Genomic DNA, 19,209 nt, shown 5'->3' on the forward strand with positions numbered 1-19,209 from the left:
GACATAGTCACTGTGCCATGGCTCAAGTTTGGAATTTGACCGTTGCCATCTTGTTTTTTTGATGTAATGAATAAGGAGTGGATCTGACTAAAAGCACAGTAAGACTATTCACACTGATCCAGTAGTGACCTGTCAATCTCAAGGTATCCTCTCCCAAAAGCATCCACTGCTTTATCATCTAATATACTCTAAACAGGACAATAATCTACTAAATAAACATCATTCTATATTCAAAAAGTCTTGAAACTAAAGACGGAGACCATAAACTCATTAGGAAAATGTTTACCAAGGTAACAGGTCAAGTGAGAAGTAGTGCCATTTTCTCGTAGACTTCTAACCAGATGAGTCGCCCCCTGCCGGTTTTTACAAAGAATGCAGATTTAAAGCACTTCCACTTATTTTCAGACCTAGAGGCTACATCCATCTTTCATACCCTGTCTATTCCTACGCATCAACTACTTCTTCCCCATATATTGATTGTGTTCTTAGCTTGCTAACTGTAACCTTAGCAATAATTTATAAATTATTTTAGTCCTAAAAACACCAATTTAAGTTATCCTTAGATCCCTCAGAACATCAGTCAGCAAAACAACTAATTCAGTGGTTTAACACAAGAGGTAAATACAAAGTCACAAGGATGAGGAAAATAAAACCTCTGCAACTACTTTATCCAGAGCAGATATCCAATCAAACGGTATCCACACTTTTTATTGCTTCATATGACAAGGGGCGGAGCCAAGACTAGCCAGAGACGAAAGCTTGGCCACCTCAAACAACCAAAAGTGAAGCTCATTAGAGGGGCTACGATTTTGAACAAGTGTCCTATGTAAATGTATCTCATGTAATATAAAGTGTACTTAATTTGTAACCCCTGTCAACAGTTTGAAAGCAGAACTTTTGCAACTGTGCCAATTTTTTTTTTTAATCAGTTGAGATTTCAAATGCAATTCTACATGGAAGTCTTGTCAACATAAGCAAATGATAGGAGTGAGTAACCACCAAAGATGACTATTTAGCCCACAGTAATTAGCCATAAAGAAAAAAAAAATAATTAAATTAATTATCTTAGCCTGGCCACCACTGTAAAAAACTGTCTCCCCCATTTCGAATTACGAATCAAAAACAAGCTGTGAAGAAAACAAAGGACTTCACCAAACACCAACATAACAAATACTAAACATGACAGAAGCCATACTTGTGCGCCTCAATCTTTTAAATTTGACAAGGGGGCGGGGCTTATGACCTATACTACAACCCTCCACCAGAGTGCGATCTAAATACTTTGGCTTCACATTTCGCAAAGTTATCATGTCTCATATCTGCATGTCAAGGAAAAATAAGTAAACTACAATTATAACACAATATATATATGGGGTTTTTTTTTGCTGTTGCTGTTTGTAAAAAGTGGATTTTAGTTGTGTAAGCACTTCTTTCAGCCAATTTTCTCGCTACCACTATGCGGTACTGTAGTCTTAAATTTATTTTAACTCAAGAGCTCAGGTTCTTCAACACATCTACATTAGGTACCAAGACTTGAGCAGCCTTTTGGAATAAAGACACTGAATATCATGCACCACTAATAGCCGTACCAATAAAAAAAAAAAGAAACAACAGCTCATCCACAAGTAGCTCATCTGTACATCATACAGAATATTTATTGAATGTCCTCAAAATACACAAGAAACCATAAGACAGAGCGCAGGGTAAGAAAAACCCTTTAAGGTCATTTGGAAAGGAACCACCATCCTCAACTTGTTTGTCAGACTGGTGAAAGTGTCCTCTGTGACATATCTAAAGAAGGCATTCTCCTTGGAAAATGAATGCTGAGCTTCGATTGAACTACTCCCACAAAATAAATAAAAGATTTTTGATTTTCGTACACCCGTAACAGTAAAACCATTAGACAGCCTGCATTAGATTTACCTAAAACATTTCCTCACACAGTCTGCTGTTCTCTGACATCATTAAGGGAGATTTTATTCTCTCTTTTCCCTCCTACATCGTTTGGGTCTGTTTTACAAATCCACTTTCCCCCCCGATGGCAAAGGGATAATTATTTCCTTTAAATCATATTCTGCAGACAAACAATAGTAGTATGCTAAACCAGCTGAACCTAATGACTATGCTTTTGGCATGTTCCAAAGGCCCTGCATTGGAAAATGACAACAAAGCTTCCTTTAAGTTGTAGCCGATGAGAAGGTGGTGAGGACCTGCTGCAGCACATTATGCCTGGATTTGGTAAAAATGTAGTTTTTTGATTGTTATCATGAGAACTTTTCACCTTCTGTGATTTGTGCTCAGCGGAGCAGCCACTAATGCCTTACTGTATACTGTGTTGAAATTAAAAACAACAAAAAAAACGGCCAAATGCTTCTGTATAAAAACATGATAGAAAAATTAATCTTTTAACAGCAGTCGCAACATAGGCGACGGGACTTGTAGTTTTTTTTTGTTGTGTTACTCCCTTGAAAATTGATTCATTTTGTAAAAAAAAAAGAGGCTGATTGCAGTGGAGAGTGTTAGCATGAGGTGGAGAGGCGGGGCGTTAATGTGCTTTGCCGCAAGCCAGAGTGTTCAAAAATAAAAAAAATACTACTCCTGGAGGGCACCGTAGTATGTAGTTATTGCAATTTTACATATATGGGCTTCAATACGTCAAACAAAAAATGTTTCAGCTCAAACTGAAACGCAGTCTAGCGAGAGATGGGGAAGCTGCATGCAGAAATCAAGTTTCTGACCGACAATATCAGCGACTTTCGGAAGAGACTGGCTGGCTGTGTAGGAGTGTGAAAAAAAAAAAATGGCGGGTTATATTTAAAACTACCACGTATATGAAATTATGTGCTGCTATTTCCAGGGCAAGGTCATCTTTGTAATAGGCAACGTTTACATTAATGGAACATCCGATTATTTGCCAGCTGTAAAATTAGGTACCAACAATCTTCATAATCGATTATATGGCTTGATTTTTATTTTTTTTTAAAACTAAACCAGTGTAAATTCTCTTCTGAATGGTTTCAGTGAGATGAGTGAAGATCTTTGGGTTGTGGACAAAACAAGATATACAAGGAGGCCATGTTGGGCTTTGGAAAACGCTGATTGACATTTGTACTATTTTCTGACATTTAATGGACCTAAAAAAATGTATTCCATTAATCAACAATGAAAATAATGGTTACCTCCTTTTCAATGTTTTCCCATCAAGTCAATATTTATTTTTGCTCCAAGTGTGCAGATGTTTCTCAGTCATATAGGAGGTCTTCCAACAACCTTTAAACAACAGATTGTTATTCTTTCATCTAGGAAGCCTACGAATGCTGCTTTCATCTTTGTGGTATTTGATTGGGACATTTTCAGTGCACAGAAATTAATTAAGAACCTAAAACAAACACAGTTTTCATTTTCAAAAGATGGGCGTCTAAACCCAATTTTTATTTTGAAAATACAGCACTTCTCATAATCATCTAACCCAGTTCCCTTCATTGATTGGCCTCCAGCTGGATTCCCACAAAAAAAGACTGACCTCATGTAATTTAGGAATGTATCTGCTTGGCTGTTGAAAGCAGGTTTTTTTTTTTTTTTTTTTTTTGCATAATGTGAAGCTCCACATTTATGAACAGCGTTGGCTTGAACAAAACAGACTGGAATAGAAATGCATCGCTGTCAACCCAACACCTGCTGTGGCAGTTTTTTTTTTGTTCCCAGTGAGATGATTCAGTTCGGTTTAAATCAGTATAACAGGGAGTTGTAGAAATGCTCGTCTGTCACGCAGATTCAAAGATCTGCTTGTTGTGAAGTGCTTCAACAAAGTCTCATTCTGCAGTTTTTCTTTCTTTTTTTGTCCCTTTTTTGAATTTTTTTTTTGCCATTTCAAATACAAACACACACACACCTGCAAATTAAATTCAATAAATAAGACTTACAATGTTGTAAGGCAATGTTGACCATGCATTTGTCACAATGAACAACAAATCAAGAAACATACATGGTAACAATATGCACATTCATTAAGAGCAACAAGGTCGCCCTCCTCACTATGTTTTTAATCAAGTGAAGTTTTCAAGGCTTTCCGGGTGATCTCCTGATCGACAGGGCTCATCCCCACGACACCTGGCTCTGGTTTCTGCAGCGGGACGACCTCTCCGTTCAGAGAACACGGTCCAACCGGCAGGCTGGACGCACAGCGACTGGACCCGGCCGCAGCGAGGCTTTTGCATTGCATCCAAAGTTGGAATTTATTCGAGAAAAGTCAAAGTGGAGGCAGAGATCCAGCAGCCAGCTGCTCAGGGCCTCAGGACAGTCCGGAGGTTTCCAGGTAACTCTGCAGCTTCCTTACTGTACTTCTGTCCAACGAGCAAAGGTCAAAGTCAAAAGTAGTGTTTGTGATGTGGAAGTGTCCAGTCTCTTCAATGAGGTTTACAATCTGGAAAACACAAGGTACAACGGGTGAGGACAGGCGGCAATTTCAGCTCATGTTTGGATATACAAACTTCTGAACTGGATATCAGAATTTCTAAAGTTGGACCCAAATTTTTGAATATTCAATTATTTGTTTGTTGGATAGACAGTCGTGTAGGTTTTAAAATCATGGGTTTGTTTCAGATATTTGTCGGGATTTTTGTATTTTTCTTTTTTTTCGCTAAATGTAGGCGATCAATAAAGGTGAATTGCAAAATACATTTTGTCAGCACAGTTTTGCACTATATTTATATTAGTAATAGTTTTACATTTTTGAATCGCTGGTCCCCACAACTTGCCAGTTTAGAAGGCTTATTCTCTTCAAATAAAATAAGAAATTTAAAAAAAAAGGAAGATGACACCATTTATCAGCCAGAAACTGTTAAAAGCAAACAAAAAAATCCCCAAAACATTTTTTAGACAATCCTTGAACTAATCATTTAAGACGTAGAGTTTTATTGGGAAAAAAAACCCCAAAAAGGTAGATGTTCTGCACTTTTGTAGCACTTTTCTACCTTAGCAGAACTCAAAGTTCTTTACAATGCGTTTCTCATTCACCCATTCACACACCAGTGGCGACAGAGCTGCCATGCAAGGTGCTGCCTGCCATTGGTGTTCAGTGTCTTGCCCGAGGACACTTCAACTGCGGAGGGGCCGGGGATCGAACCGCCAACCTTACGATCAGAGGACAACCGCTCTACCACCTGAGCCACAGCCGCCTTTCAAAGCTGCTTTAATCACTATTATATTCTTTATTATTACTTGTTAGAGTTATTAAAAGACTAAAATTCTACACTCCATGGTGCAACTGAGAAATTACAAGTGATTCAGCTCCGACCATACATAACATTAATTCAGGTTCTTTTTGTTTGAACTGCAGGCATTGCTTGCTAAGATCAGACAGATTGAGAAAAAAAATACTTAATAAACAAAACACATGCAATATAGTTTAATAACAGTAAAGAGAGGAGCAAGTGTCAAATTGTTGGAAGATATATGAAGCGTGGCGAAATATCTTTCTAGGGTTGATATGCAGAATTTGTAGGGATTGTAAAAATGGAAATAGCTCGAAATATATCTATAGATTTTTTCCCCCAGGTTTGGTGACACCTTTGGGCACTTGAAATAATGCGTACATGTTGTGCTGAATGAGGAGCAGCCCAGTCTAACAAAAGCTGTCCATCGGTGCATCTCCAGGCATCACAGAACAACAACATCCTGAACCACACCCAACATTACAAAGCAGACCCTACAGTTCCGAAAAGTGATAACAGGGAAAAGAAAATAGAGAGACAAAGACAAAACAGATGCCAGTTCATCAAAACGGATATGAAGCACATGAAGATAAAAGCATCAGAAAATGGATGAAGAAGTTGGAGCCAGCTAAACTACGCTGAAATGTTTTACACAGTCTGCTCCTGAAATACGTCTTACTTTCTTTCTATGCACTTTGAACTACCTCTATGAGCACTACCCCTTAATTCCATTCACTCAAATTAGCATTTCACCTCTTTTCAACACCTACATTTACATTTATTAAACTGCCATTCAACATTTCTTCAGCCTCTTGGGTCCACTTTAATTTCTTTTAATGTCTTCAACAACGATATTTCAAAAGCTGAGATTTAGCCGTTTTCCTGTTGCTCAGGTGTTACAGTTGCACGATATTAACTTGGAAAAAATGATTTAATGTTTAAATGTGGTTTTCAAAATGAGCCGGACATAGATTGAGAAAAAACCAAGACCCAACCTGGTCCCGCTCACATTACAAAGCCTCTGTGGAGAGCACTGCAGCCCACTTTAATTATTGGGCCGATCCAAGTCAGATGCTCTCTCTTTCCACTTTGGTGCTCTGTTGCAGTTGTCTGGGTGCTGATTTGGCCCGTTTGCTCATTTTTGTTGCTATTTAGCATTCGTTTCAGCTGGAAACAGCTACCAAACTCATGTCATGCTCCAGTGTCTGAAGACAGACTATCTGCATATGTGGTCCCCACCAGCGTGCAGGAAAGGCTGCGACTTAATCATTTCCATCTCTTGTAACAGGAAGTGGAGCCACTTGGTGAACTCGGCTAGATTAGGTTGATTACTGTGCAAGTTCAAGCTCTGCACGGGCGATGCTGTTTTGGATGGGATTTCGTCTTTCCTCTGAGCCAGACGTCTTGTTAGGAGAGCGAGGCAGAACTTGGCAGCCGCTGCTGGGAAGATCCATTAATGCTGCTATATGATAGGCCTCGGGAATATAAGCAAGAAACATGCAATCTCTTAGGTGGAGAGAGGTTAACCAAATAATTCATTGCTTCCAGATGAAGCCGCAGATTACGGAGGATCTGTAACAGATCACAGCTCCTCTTCTAATCCAAGGTTACAATATCGCTGACCAATACCACTGGCACGCACTGATAATATGCTGAGATCAGTGAAAACTGTGGGAACCCATCCAAGCTATCTGTCTTTTATCTAGAACTTGGCGGTTCAGTGTTAATTTTGCATCGAAAATAATAAAGCAGGAATGTAAACGATAATATCAAAGCCCAAATCTCCACGGCATTAACATTTTTACCAGCAACATAACGTGATCCTATCAGTGTGCACAGTCTGTACTTTATATTCACTGAAGTAAATCTAAAATCACTGTTAAACTTTAAAACTGCATCTGGAAATAACGTCTTTTTTGATCAAACACGTCAGATAAAACTAAGACGCAAGATCGTAAGTCAAGCTTTTTTCTACAGCGCATTTACCCGGCAGATCAAAGTGCTGTAAAAAAGACATAAAAATATAAAGACGACAATCAAACACACAAACATGCAAAGACAACAGAGGACAAAAATACAACTACAGACAACAGATTTCAGGAAAAGTGGGCCAAAAAGTCCAGTGAGTAAACATGCAACTTCAGCCTGGAGCAAATAGATGTAATTTCTAAAGGCAACTGTGTCCCCGAATTGTGAAGCAGCAACTTTGTCGCCTTTTAGTTGTGTCCCTGGGACATGCAAAAGATTTGCTGTCAGATGTAAGAGACCTATAGGAGCTGAGTGCCAGCGAATAAAGTCTGTGATATAAGATGGTGTCTGGCCACTAAAGTCTTGAAAGCAATCAGCAAGGTCTTAAACTGAATTCTAAAAAGAGCGGGGAGCCAATAGAGAGTGCTCGAGCTGGGGCGATGTTCTCACACTTTTAGCACCAATCAACATTCTGGACCATCAGGACATTTGTGTGAATTTTTTTGTCACAATCAGCAAGTGAATTATTGTTATGTGCTCTCGTTACGGCTGTTTAGTGAGGTTGCAGTGACCTTTAAACACCCAAAATCTAATCAGTCCATCCTCAAGTGTAAATGAATGTTTGTGCCAGATTTGAAGAAATCCTGTCGAGAGATATCACATTCACAAGTACGGGGCGGATAAGTTAAAAAAAAAAAAAATGCGTCTGGTCTCAGCTGTCACCAACACGGAGGTGTAAAAAAAGTTTTGGGAAAATGAGATTGCATCAAAATCAGGGTAGACTGACTCATCGGATGTAGGCTGCGGGTATATTTCAAATTCCCCATCGCTTCGAGAAACTACAACAACCTCCAGGCAGGTAATCATCCACACTGAAAATGTTGACTTTTGCAATCGTGGATTTCTTCAAATGTTTCACCAAACAGTTTCACCTCTGATTATTTTTGAGGGCATCATCAAACATTTAAGCCTCATCCCTCACTTGGCTCAGCTAATGGCAACTACGATTGGTTTAAAGCAGTGGTTCTCAAATGTTTTCCATCTTTCGCGCCCCCCTCGCCTTAAATAGTCATGAAATGAGTTTAAATTTACTGAAATTAAATATCATGAGCAGTAAAATAGTGCAGCAATAACTTGCTCAGCGATCAGTAAAAGCAACGCGGAGGATAGCCTTCAACTTTGCAGTGGTTGTCTTTGTTGACACCATATCAAGAGCAGTGGGGAGCAGGAGATCCTCAGCTATTGATGTGGTTTCTTGCACCTGGCGATTCTGTTACAGGACTCCAGACTAACTTTTCCAGTGGTAGAACTGGTGCTACCAACTTCCTTCATTGGTCGCACCAGCTACTGATTTGGTTGAATGAAATTAGTCACGGAAAAATGGGTCGTCAAAAGTTTTCGTTGACAAAATTAACACTGTCCCGGGGTCAGACGTGCCCCCCCTGGCATTCCGCCCCATTATTTGAGAAGGACTGGTTTAAAGAAATATGAGGCCAGGCTATTGGGGGAACAAACAGCATTTTACCCCATAGCAGACTGATAATGAAGAGCAGCCAGAGCATCCTGTCCTACAGAACGGACTGGCTAAGCAAGACTTTAGTTGGGGTCATTTTATATGCTGAATGGTTTAAATGAAAGTTTTGTGAATTCCACGTGCAACTCTCATAGATGCATCTTTTCGAAGTCCAACTGAACATAATGAGCTTCAGTACACAATGTTGTATGTGGAGCTTCTGATGTGACATAATTAGGCAGCACACCAACGTTTTGTTCCCCTAATTACAATGTAACCTTGATGAAGCCGACACTGCTCACATAAACACCAGGATGCTGTGTAAAGCTTCGTCACTTAACTCGTATAGCAGCCCAGTTGCTCGTTTCCTTGGCAAAGTAAGGCGACATCCTTTTTCCAATCATTTCGCAAAATACGTGAGGGATTTTGCTCCACTGGTTAACGAAGCTAATTTAACCATTTGCTTGGTGATACTAAGTTAGATGTATTGTACACTGATGACCCAGTCCGACCTACAGAGCATGTTCAATCTAGTTTAGTCTAGATAGACTAACTCAGTCCAACTCTGCAATGCAGAGAGATGGAAGAAGAATTCTCAGTTTCTCTTCAAATGAGGTTTGTTCTTTAGTATTAAGTATCAAGCATTCCTTCTAGACCATTTGACAACTTTTTTGTTTAAGTCCAGCAAATGAGCAGCACAGAAACCGGCTTTAACCACTAGTTGCTTCAACAAACTACAAAGTAATGCAGCCACACAAGTACCATAAACACATCATTGTTTGCTAATCATTTGGCAGCCTACAAATATTTAAATATCCCTTACGCCCACCTTTGTATGCCAGAGAGGTGTTAAATATGTAAAATGCATAGTGTGAGTTGGTTGAAAGGAATGCAACACAAAGGCAAAAAACTACAGTAGCACACTGGTGATACTGGTGTAGAAGCTCACCTGTTGCAGTATGTGACCTTCCCTTAGTGTCATTAGTCTTTTGTGCAGCTCCACCAGCTCATCCAGGTAAGCCTGGAAAACACACAGCAACATGACTTTAGCTTTGATTTGATTGTCATATAGGGCACAGCATAGTGAACATGTTTTATACAGACATTAAGCTAGTACATTTCACCAAACTGGCTCCTGGTGTTACAAGAAATCACATCTTAAAAATATAAAACAATAAAACTCAGAAAATGCAATAAAATTATAATAAAATCATTAAAAAGGACAATAAGAACAGTAAAAACAATAAAAAACAATAAAACGGGAGTCTCATGCCAGGTTGAAGGCCAGGGCATAAAAATTACAGGTTTTAAAAATGGACAGTGATGGTGCTTCTCTAATGAGCAGCAGCAAAGAATTCCAGAGCTGTGACGGCAAAGGCTCTGTCCCCTCTGAGCTTCCGCCTAGACCAGGGGTGTCGACATCCGGTCCTCGAGGGCCGCAATCCTGCATGTTTTAGATGTTTCCACTCTTCCAACACACCTGATTCAAATGATCAGGATCGTTATCAGGCTTCTGCAGAGCTTGATGATGAGCTGATCATTTGAATCAGGTGTGTTGGAAGAGGGAAACATCTAAAACATGCAGGATTGCGGCCCTCGAGGACCGCAGTTCGACACCCCTGGCCTAGACCTTGGAACCTCCAGAAGCAGCTGATCAGCTGATCTGAGGCACCGGCTGGCGAAAAAAGAGAAATCAGCTCAGAGAGGTACTGTGGGGCGAGACCATTTAAGTATTTAAAAACAAATAAAAGTGAACTCTGAAATGTACAGGCAGCCAGTGAAGTGAAGCTAAAATTGATGTAATGTGGTCTCTCTTACGTGCTCCAACCAGGAAGTCACAGTTCAACAGAAGCAAATTCAAAGCCCAATTATTATCTGAGTTTTTGGTATTAGATTGCACTGTGGACTACTCAAAAAAAACCCAAACATAACAGAGTTGTGTGTACCTTGTCACAATCCATGTTTTTGTTCTTGTCCTGCTTGCTCTGCTTGGTGGGACTCTTCACTTCCAGTATCTGACGGAGGGCAAAACAAACAGAATCAAAGTCAGTCTGGGGGACACATGAAGTGAACACCTTTCTTTAGCCGTATTAAATGAAACCGACATATCGGGTTACCTGGTTATTAGTAGTCTTTAATAAGGGCGGGGCCTCGTTGCGGGACGGGGGTGAGGGGGAGGAGCTGTCACTCTCACTGCCGTCGCTTAAACTGACCCTAAGCAGGTAGTCACAAGAGAGAAGACATCGAATAAATACCTCTACAAGTCTCACCACTGAAACAAACTAGTGCAGACATTAAAGAAATGAGGGCAAATCAAGTCACAATTTTGAACAAGTGTAGGCTAATATGGATAAAGTGCATCACTGTATGTGTAACTTCTTTTTGTGACTCACTACAAACGTTTAGGGTTGCACATAAAGGCTTGTTTTGGTTATTTAAAATGCACATAGAAACTCAGCAATACTCTTGTTAAATCTCATTTCTGTATCTTATAAGCGTTTGCTACCTGCATCTATGATTTCAGTTTCATGACACTAATCTGGCTCTCAAACTGACCAACCTGCGCTGGTGGTGTGTGAGATGCGTGTGTGCCGGCCGATCCACATCAGAGTCCACGTCGTTGTCATCGTCGTCCTCTGAATCGTCGTCGTTGTCGTCAGAGTGGAGGTCCTGCATCACCGACTGCAGCGGGCCCAGCACTGAGTGGGACACAACACAGAGCGCAACATGACAATTGAGTTTCTTCTTCTTCTTTAAAATTTCAAATAAAGCAAGAATAAACACATGCAAAAAAAAATCTGGAGATCATGCTGGGAGGGTGAATGATGGTGAGGTGGTCCAGTGGACATCGTGGCTGCAGTAACATAGAGGTCAGCACCCGTTGTTGATTTACTTTTTAAGGAGTATATTCTCAGATCTAGATTTGTTTTCTTGGGCTCTACTGGCATCTTCTTAAGTGATTTAACCCACTCTGATCAGCCAAAGTCTACGACAAACCAAACAGCTGTAGTCGGCCTTCACATCTCTTTTGTAGAAGTCATGGCAGCATTGCAAACAAGTCGTTCAAAGCAGAATGAAGCTTGACATTTTCACTCACAGCAGCATTTCGACATGCGTTCACCTCAAATTTGGAACTTTAACCAACAGACTTCTGACATCCTCACAGTGTATAAATGACAGAAAATCACAACAAGCATCATATTTAAAGGGTCTTTCAATAAATCCAGTGAAAAGCCCAAAACCAAAACTCATCTCTCACTACTTTCTGACTTCACTAGCCCATTTGTGGCTCTTGGATTCAAGCCCATTGTTTCCTCCTAAAGATGTAAATCTTTAAAAAACAACCCACTAATATACTGTTTCTCCTACAACAGCTGTTCACTGTAGTTTTTAAAAAGCATTACTCAAACAGAGGGGAACAGGGAATTTGTTGGGGACTATTTACAGTGACGGATTAATCTGCATTTAGTGCTCAAGAGAGTATTTGGGACAGCAGGGTGATGTATGGAGGAGTGAGTCAAAGTAAATTACAGTGTGTTCGTGGTAATGAAGGAACAAGTTACTTAGTGTAACAGTGTGGCTCAGTGATGTGTTTCTAATAGTTTTTGGACAACAATGAGAGCAGAAATCCGAAATATGAATAGTGAGCTCCCAGATTGAGACATCATACGGACCAACAGGACATAAAATATGCTGGATCAGCAGTGATGGGTGCTCTGAGGAGTTGTGTGGTATCATATCCAAGATATCACACCAAATCCTGCTGACATGGCTGTAAGGAGATGCATGAATGTTCATGCAAATAAACAAGCAGGAAATTATCGCCCATGCAGATGTGACTGGACTGTGGGGTCCTCACAGCTCACAGTGGAACTGTTACCTGTGTGGGTGGTGGCCGGTATAGCCACCCTTTTCCTGATGATGAAGTCCACCACTGCATCCAGAGAAAATTACAAACACACAAGCACAGGTCACCCTCAAGAAAAGAAGCTTCATCAATGAAAAAAATATCCTGTATTCGGGACCAAATGGTACATTTTAGACTCACACGGCCCTCCTGGACTATTTTTAGTCCAACTTGGCTTGGAGAGCATTTTAAACCTTCTTTTGTTTCAGAACTTGGATAATGTTTGTATCAGTTAATGTCAGTCCAAAAGGGAACTGACATGAACAGTCAAACGGGTTTAAACATGTGGCGGGTGAAACCGGATGCTGCTCGACAATATCCAGATGACATACAGCTGAATGTTAGGATAATATCATCAGTGTTTCCTGTCAAAACTACGTTAAGCTGGAAAATTGTTTCAGGCAGTCTGGTGGTTCATGTAGGTCTTCGATAGCCACGATTAGAGGTTACAATGTGAACACTTTGAGAATAAAGTAGCTTTTATTTCTTCTATTTTATGTTGTTGGTTTTACTAGTAATAAAACACTAGTGCAGCCACACAAGTATTACAACAAATGTCTACAACTTATTCATGAAGCAGAGCACATTTGTCATCTAAAAAATAGCAGGTTATCTGAAAACATAACTTGTTCTCATGAATTTACAACATGATTATGGTTTATCATAATATATTTTCTCATAAACCTGACTAGCTTTTCCCATCATTTATTGAATTTTCCAAAAATGAAACTTTTCTGACACTAAAGTGCAACTTTATCACATAATATTTTGAGCTGTTATCATTAACCTACTAATTTATTTCACAATATTATGACCTGTTCTCAAAAATGTATTCTTGTGAAACTTTTCAGAGAAATGCCAACTGCATCTTATTGTATTTATCTTTACACATATTCTTTAAACATATTCAAATACAATTCTAAAAATAGAAGTTTCTTCCTGGCAGTGGGTCTAACCGTCATTATTAAATCTCAGCAAACAAAACAGTCAGTGAAATATTTTCAGAGCATTTTCTCAGGAAAAGAATTCAGATTTTTTAAGCACACCTTTCATCCTTGTCAAAGTGTGCTGACTGACCCGTAAAAAAAATAAAATTAGCTTTTTAAATAGAGATGTTTTCCCACTCAAGTGTGCCATTATGTTCCATTAGATTTGGTAAGTGAACTTGAGAAGTTATTTTGAGCTCAGAGTAAAAAAGGCTCCACTATAAAGCTCTGTTATGTTTGGGTGCTTCATGGGAGCTAAACTGGATCATTACTTAGGTAATTTCTGACTAAAAACGTGAGATCAGCTGCGACTTGTGCAAGTGCTCTGGGTAAATTACCTTGCCGTTTGTGGTGTGTAGGAGCGAAGCCTGAACTGGAGCTGGAACTGGCTGGACTTGGCTGTTCAGACTGGGAGAAAGAAGAGAAACAGATAAATAAAATACACATGGGACAGATTTCCATTTGATGCAGAACGCTTTTTAAACAGACACCATCCATGTGTGTATTGTCTATCCCAGACATTCAATCCGCAAAACTTGCGGCCAGGAGACCTTTCTGGGTGTCAGGACAGTGAACGCCGCTGGAATTACAGCAATCAGTTGTGATTTGGACAAACTACACCAACACGGAGTCCGATCGGAGACTTTGCCGGCAGTTACACGAGAGAGAAGGAAGCGCAAACGGTACAAATGTAAACAAAGGAGAAGGAAGAGAGCCGGGATCCATGCTAAAGACTAACCCCTCCAGACCAGCAGGACCGTCCTCCTACTCTCCAATGTCCGCCCCCTCGACAACAAGCTGGACGAGCCATGTTTGCTGGGAGAAACCCGCAGAGAGTGGAGAGACTGCTGAGTGTTTGCTTTATCAGAAACATGGCTCCATGACATCCCAGACGGACATCCAGCCGGAGGGGACGACATTATTCCGGGCGGACAGACAGACAGCTAGTTCTGGGCAGCATCTGCGGCTTCACCATCGTCACACCATCGTGTGTGTCTTTGTGTCCCTGAAGCCATGTTCAACGAATGGTAGCGTGCATGGACGGAGCGCCGCCTTCAGGAGGCAGCAACAGTGAACATTTAGGGTCTTATACCAGATGTGCATTCAGCAAAACTTGCTGATTGAATAATCCTGACGAAACGCTCTCTCATCTTGCCTGTACTACTGTGTATGTAGAGCAAAATGACAATAAACCTGATTTGGCCCAATATTTTGGTCCCCACCACATTTAAAGGTGTGCAGGATTTAGGGGGACATAATATAATATTCAGAACTATGTTTTCATGAGGGCTAAATGATTTTAAGGAAAATGTCTAATTCTGATTTTTCTGTCAGAAACTTCAAGCAGGTTTAAGTTCATATAAAAAGGGCAAGCTTCACTTCACTATTTACTGTGCCACAGATTTAAAACATGATGGAGCATTACCACAACACAATATCAAAAGCATGACTGTTAAACAAGGAACACAGCATGAGTTTATACAGCCACTGAACAATTTAAATCCTGTGTCAGATGTACATGCAATAACATTCATTTGCACAACACATATACAGATTCCTTTACTAATTGCATCGGGTGTAGCTATGAAAGGGAGACCATGATAAAGTCTTCTGTGACACTTAATGGCTACCGGCCAGAGCTTGTGCATGAGACAAGCTGGGATCAGTGTCCTAGCAGCACATTTAGCAAAGCTGCCTTTACCGCCCATGTCATGTGTCTCATGACTATACAATATCAGCATAGGACAAATGTCCACTGTGTCAATTTGTGCCAACTATTAATTAATTATTGATTGATAATGCTGCATTCATTAGGAAAACAGTCAAAGCTTGCATCCACAGCATTCTGTCACAAATTGCCCTTGTCCCTTAAGACACCCTTGTTACAGCAGCTGCAGACAATGGATTAGACTCAGGTTTGTGATGTACCCATCAGTTAAAAAAATGCCTTGATCAGCCCTGATTCTGACTTTTGAGATCTGATCGTGACATCTGTCATTAATTTTGCTAAAGAAATAGTTCGGTAACAAACGAAAAGGAGAAGGTGGGTTTTATACTCCATCCAAACTGTTTTGTTGGATGATCGGATACCTTTAGAACCCCACACAACTTTTTAAACTTCACACCGTGATTGGCCAACTGTGTCAGAGACTATAATACTCTTGATTTCTGACTTGGTATGACAGCACATCTCACAAATTGGTTCAGAGAGACCATAAACCGACCCTAAAGCTTGCTTAAGTGCAGCTTTTAACAAGCGGTGAGGTTACATATTAGTCTATCTTCGTCAACATTTGTTCTTTGAAGTCATCTCTGTGTCAAGCCAGCATCCATCCACAGAGCTGCTCTACTCCTGTGTTCATCTCAAAGGAACCTTGGGTCTACATTTAGCTTAGAAATCATTGAGTATATGATGGGCAACACACATTCAGCAAACTATGGCCACAAACAAACATTGTTGCTCATCTCATTTATTGTGGACTACAAAAAATTCTGCATCATGTCACTGCAGCCACAAACAAGATACAACTAGAAGGACACCTACAGAGTGACACAATCCTCCGCCAATGCCCCAGGTCACAATTTTAAAGAGAGTAATCTGGATCGGCACCAAAATGTAATTCTTCCGTTACCCATGCTTAACCACTCCACAAAGTTCCATGAAATTAAGAGTGATTGTTTTTGTGTAAACCTGTTCAAACAGCACTGAAACCTTTCATGTCAACCACCCAACAACCTCACATTTGGGGGTATACAGGTGGAGCAGGGTGGTTCACCTCAGCAGAAACAACAGGTTTGATTCCTGCCATTTGGGGGTTGGTTGTGCACTGGAACACAAGAATCAGTTTTTGTATTTTCAGCTTAACTGACTAACATTAAGAGTGTATGGTGTTTGTTTGATACATAATTAATGTAAACAGCAAAGATGTTTTTTTTTTCCACATCATACATCAATCCATCCATCCATTATCTATACAGCGCTTAATCCTCACTAGGGTCGTTAGGGGGGCTGGAGCCTATCCCAACTGACTTAGGGTGAAGGCAGGGGACACCTTGGACAGGTCACCAGTCTATCACAGGGCTACACTTAGAGATAGACAACCAAGCACACTCACATTCACACCTACGGACAATTTAGAATCACCAATTAACCTCATCGCGTTTTTGGACTGTGGGAGCAAAAACAAGCAAACTCCACGCAGAAAGATCCTGGGTGTCTTCACCAGGACACAAACCGGCGACCTTCTTGCTGTGAGACAACGGTGCTAACCACCAAGTCACCTTGCAGCCCATCATATATCTACTTATCTAACTATCTTAGTCATATGGCTACAACAATATACTGTATAAATGTAGCAAACACCTAATAAACAAATAACTCATTGTAAATATTAATATCCATATATATAAAAGAAATACAGTTTTATTTTGGGCACTTCTGCTTCCATAAATTAAAATCCTACTCATCTGTCCCATAGACATCACTTTACAGCTTGGATTAACATGACACTCATAAATATACTCAAAAATTGCTGCTTCTGTGATTTAAAAAAAAAGAGGTCAAATGCACAAGCCAGTTTACATGATGACTGAGAGATAAGAGATAACGGAGATGAGAGATAACTACAACAGTTAATGTATTTCTGGATTGTGGGTTAGTTCAGGATGAATTTAATAGTTTTAAGTCAGGGCATGGGACATGGGAAAGGACCTGATTTTTCATACACACAGTTGACATAAATCGATAAAATTATACATTATCTGGGAGGGATGTGTCTCCTTCCACTTCCCCACTCTGTTAGAATAAACCAGGCCTATAGATTAAACTGGACTGCTTTTCTGAATAAACAATCTGAAGAGCAATATGTGCTCTTTCTGAAGTTGAGAAAAGTGGCACATCATCCAGTTTTAGGAACTTGTAGTGACCACCAATCCATCAGTCAAGTCTTCTCTTTGTACTGATCCCAGGTGTGCACAGGTGCGAGAATGGGCAGAGCTCCAAGTGCTCCCCCCAACCCAACATTCCTGACTTTTGTACTTCTGCCATTATCTGTTTTCACTGCTGGGTTTCATGGTTTTTATCTGTTGGTGAGGTGCTTTGATAGAAGTGATAATAACTGCAATAGAGACGGAGGCCTGAACAAAGCCTAAAATTTTGTAAATTGACTTAGTTGTGTAAGAATTTTAACAGTCCATATTATCTCTCGCAAACACCAGAAGAAAATTATGCCTCGTAATATTAGACTTCCTATGATGAAATGTCTAGTGGGCACCTTACTCACGAGCGTCATTAAGATAACGTGGCAAACACACAGCACAGCACCTCAGCAAAGTTTCTACCAGCTTTGTATCTGATCGTTTAGAAACTCAGTTTAAAGACAGGCACAAGTGGACATTTGAAGAAGCTATTTGAGTTCATTACAATTAATTTAAGTTGTAACAAGCCCAGTGAGAAATGTCTCTTAACTAATGAGGCCTACAGCAGGTCCGTTAGCGATCAGGCTCAGTGATGTAAATAAATGCCAGGCACATTCTGTTTTTGGCTTTAAGCACCAACATGCTGGGAACAAAACTAAATAAGTGCAAATGTGACCCCCTGGAAACACTACTACCAGTCAAATTTGTTTTCCAAACAAGATACTCGTGTGGTCAAAGTGGTGAAGAGTCTGCAGTGGTTCTGTCGCTCTAAGAAGAAGGCATTCTTGTACGACTACTTTCTCCACAAGCAGTTCGTCTTTCAGTCGAAAAAGCAATAGGACTTTTTTTTTTTAAGGTTAATCTCTCTTCCAATAGGCATCTTCAGTTCTAACTCACTGGTGGGTAGTTTTACATCTGTATATAAATGTCTATTTTAAGTATATGTAATTTGCAAGTAATTTTTTATTTATTTTTTTTTTCACACACCAACTAATCGATAGATCTACAAAAATAAACATTTGTTGTTAAGGCTCATGTTAAGGCTTGGATGAGGTGTACTTGCCTAAAATCTTGTCTGTAGCCAAATTGTAGCTACAATGCTGACAACATTAAGAAAAGATTAAAACTTTAACATTTCTATTCATAATTTATAACAAACGTAGTCACTTCAGAAGACAAATTAGCTTTAAAATGAGCAGTTGTGTTGGTTTGTTCATGGGCCAGGCTCTGAATCACTAAATCACTTTGATACAGAATCATTTGTTGTTCTCTTCAAACAGAGCTTTTGAAAGTGTGAGCAGCTAAGAAACAGCAAAGATGATGCAGTCGGCGCTCGAGGGAAGAAAGAGCTCACACCAGCAGACTTGGCTGCAGATGAAATGGACATATCCAAATAGTTTGATATCTGGTCGCTGATTTGTGGAAAGCTCTGCAGACCCTTGAGACAGAATGCACTTCTTTGCCCTTCCTATCTTTAAACACCGTGGTTCAGAACAACAAGGCTGGAAATATTGTGTCATAGTTGGGCAGCGAATGTCCAAAAATTTTTTAGAAATTACTGGAAAGTCAACAACTAATCAAGTGCAGCAATCCTGTGTATGCCCAAGGTTTTTGCAGTAGTTTTCTTCATTACATATATTTTGAATTTCTCTACATGTCTTTTATTTTTTAAAACTGCAGCACATACATACTGGCAGGAATGGA

At 40.0% G+C, this 19,209-nt stretch overlaps 1 protein-coding gene across 2 annotated transcripts in view; it reads right to left on the minus strand.

The window, feature by feature from the left end:
* Positions 1-3,183: 3,183 nt before the first annotated feature.
* mllt3 (MLLT3 super elongation complex subunit) overlaps positions 3,184-19,209 on the minus strand; it is a 54,558-nt gene continuing 38,532 nt past the window's right edge. Inside the window, exons 9-15 of one of the 2 annotated variants that reach the window (XM_008300509.1) lie at positions 13,926-13,995; positions 12,575-12,628; positions 11,255-11,393; positions 10,812-10,908; positions 10,641-10,709; positions 9,644-9,715; positions 3,184-4,423 (exon numbers count right to left, since the gene is read on the minus strand). In XM_008300509.1, the coding sequence (XP_008298731.1) occupies positions 4,292-4,423; positions 9,644-9,715; positions 10,641-10,709; positions 10,812-10,908; positions 11,255-11,393; positions 12,575-12,628; positions 13,926-13,995 (633 nt within the window). In that variant the 3' untranslated portion in view covers positions 3,184-4,291. The remainder of the gene's footprint in view (positions 4,424-9,643; positions 9,716-10,640; positions 10,710-10,811; positions 10,909-11,254; positions 11,394-12,574; positions 12,629-13,925; positions 13,996-19,209) is intronic. The other variant, XM_008300510.1, reaches the window with a different exon arrangement.

The sequence above is a fragment of the Stegastes partitus genome, unplaced genomic scaffold (assembly GCF_000690725.1).
Source record: "Stegastes partitus isolate 25-593 unplaced genomic scaffold, Stegastes_partitus-1.0.2 Scaffold1553, whole genome shotgun sequence".
NCBI classification, from domain to species: Eukaryota; Metazoa; Chordata; class Actinopteri; family Pomacentridae; genus Stegastes; species Stegastes partitus.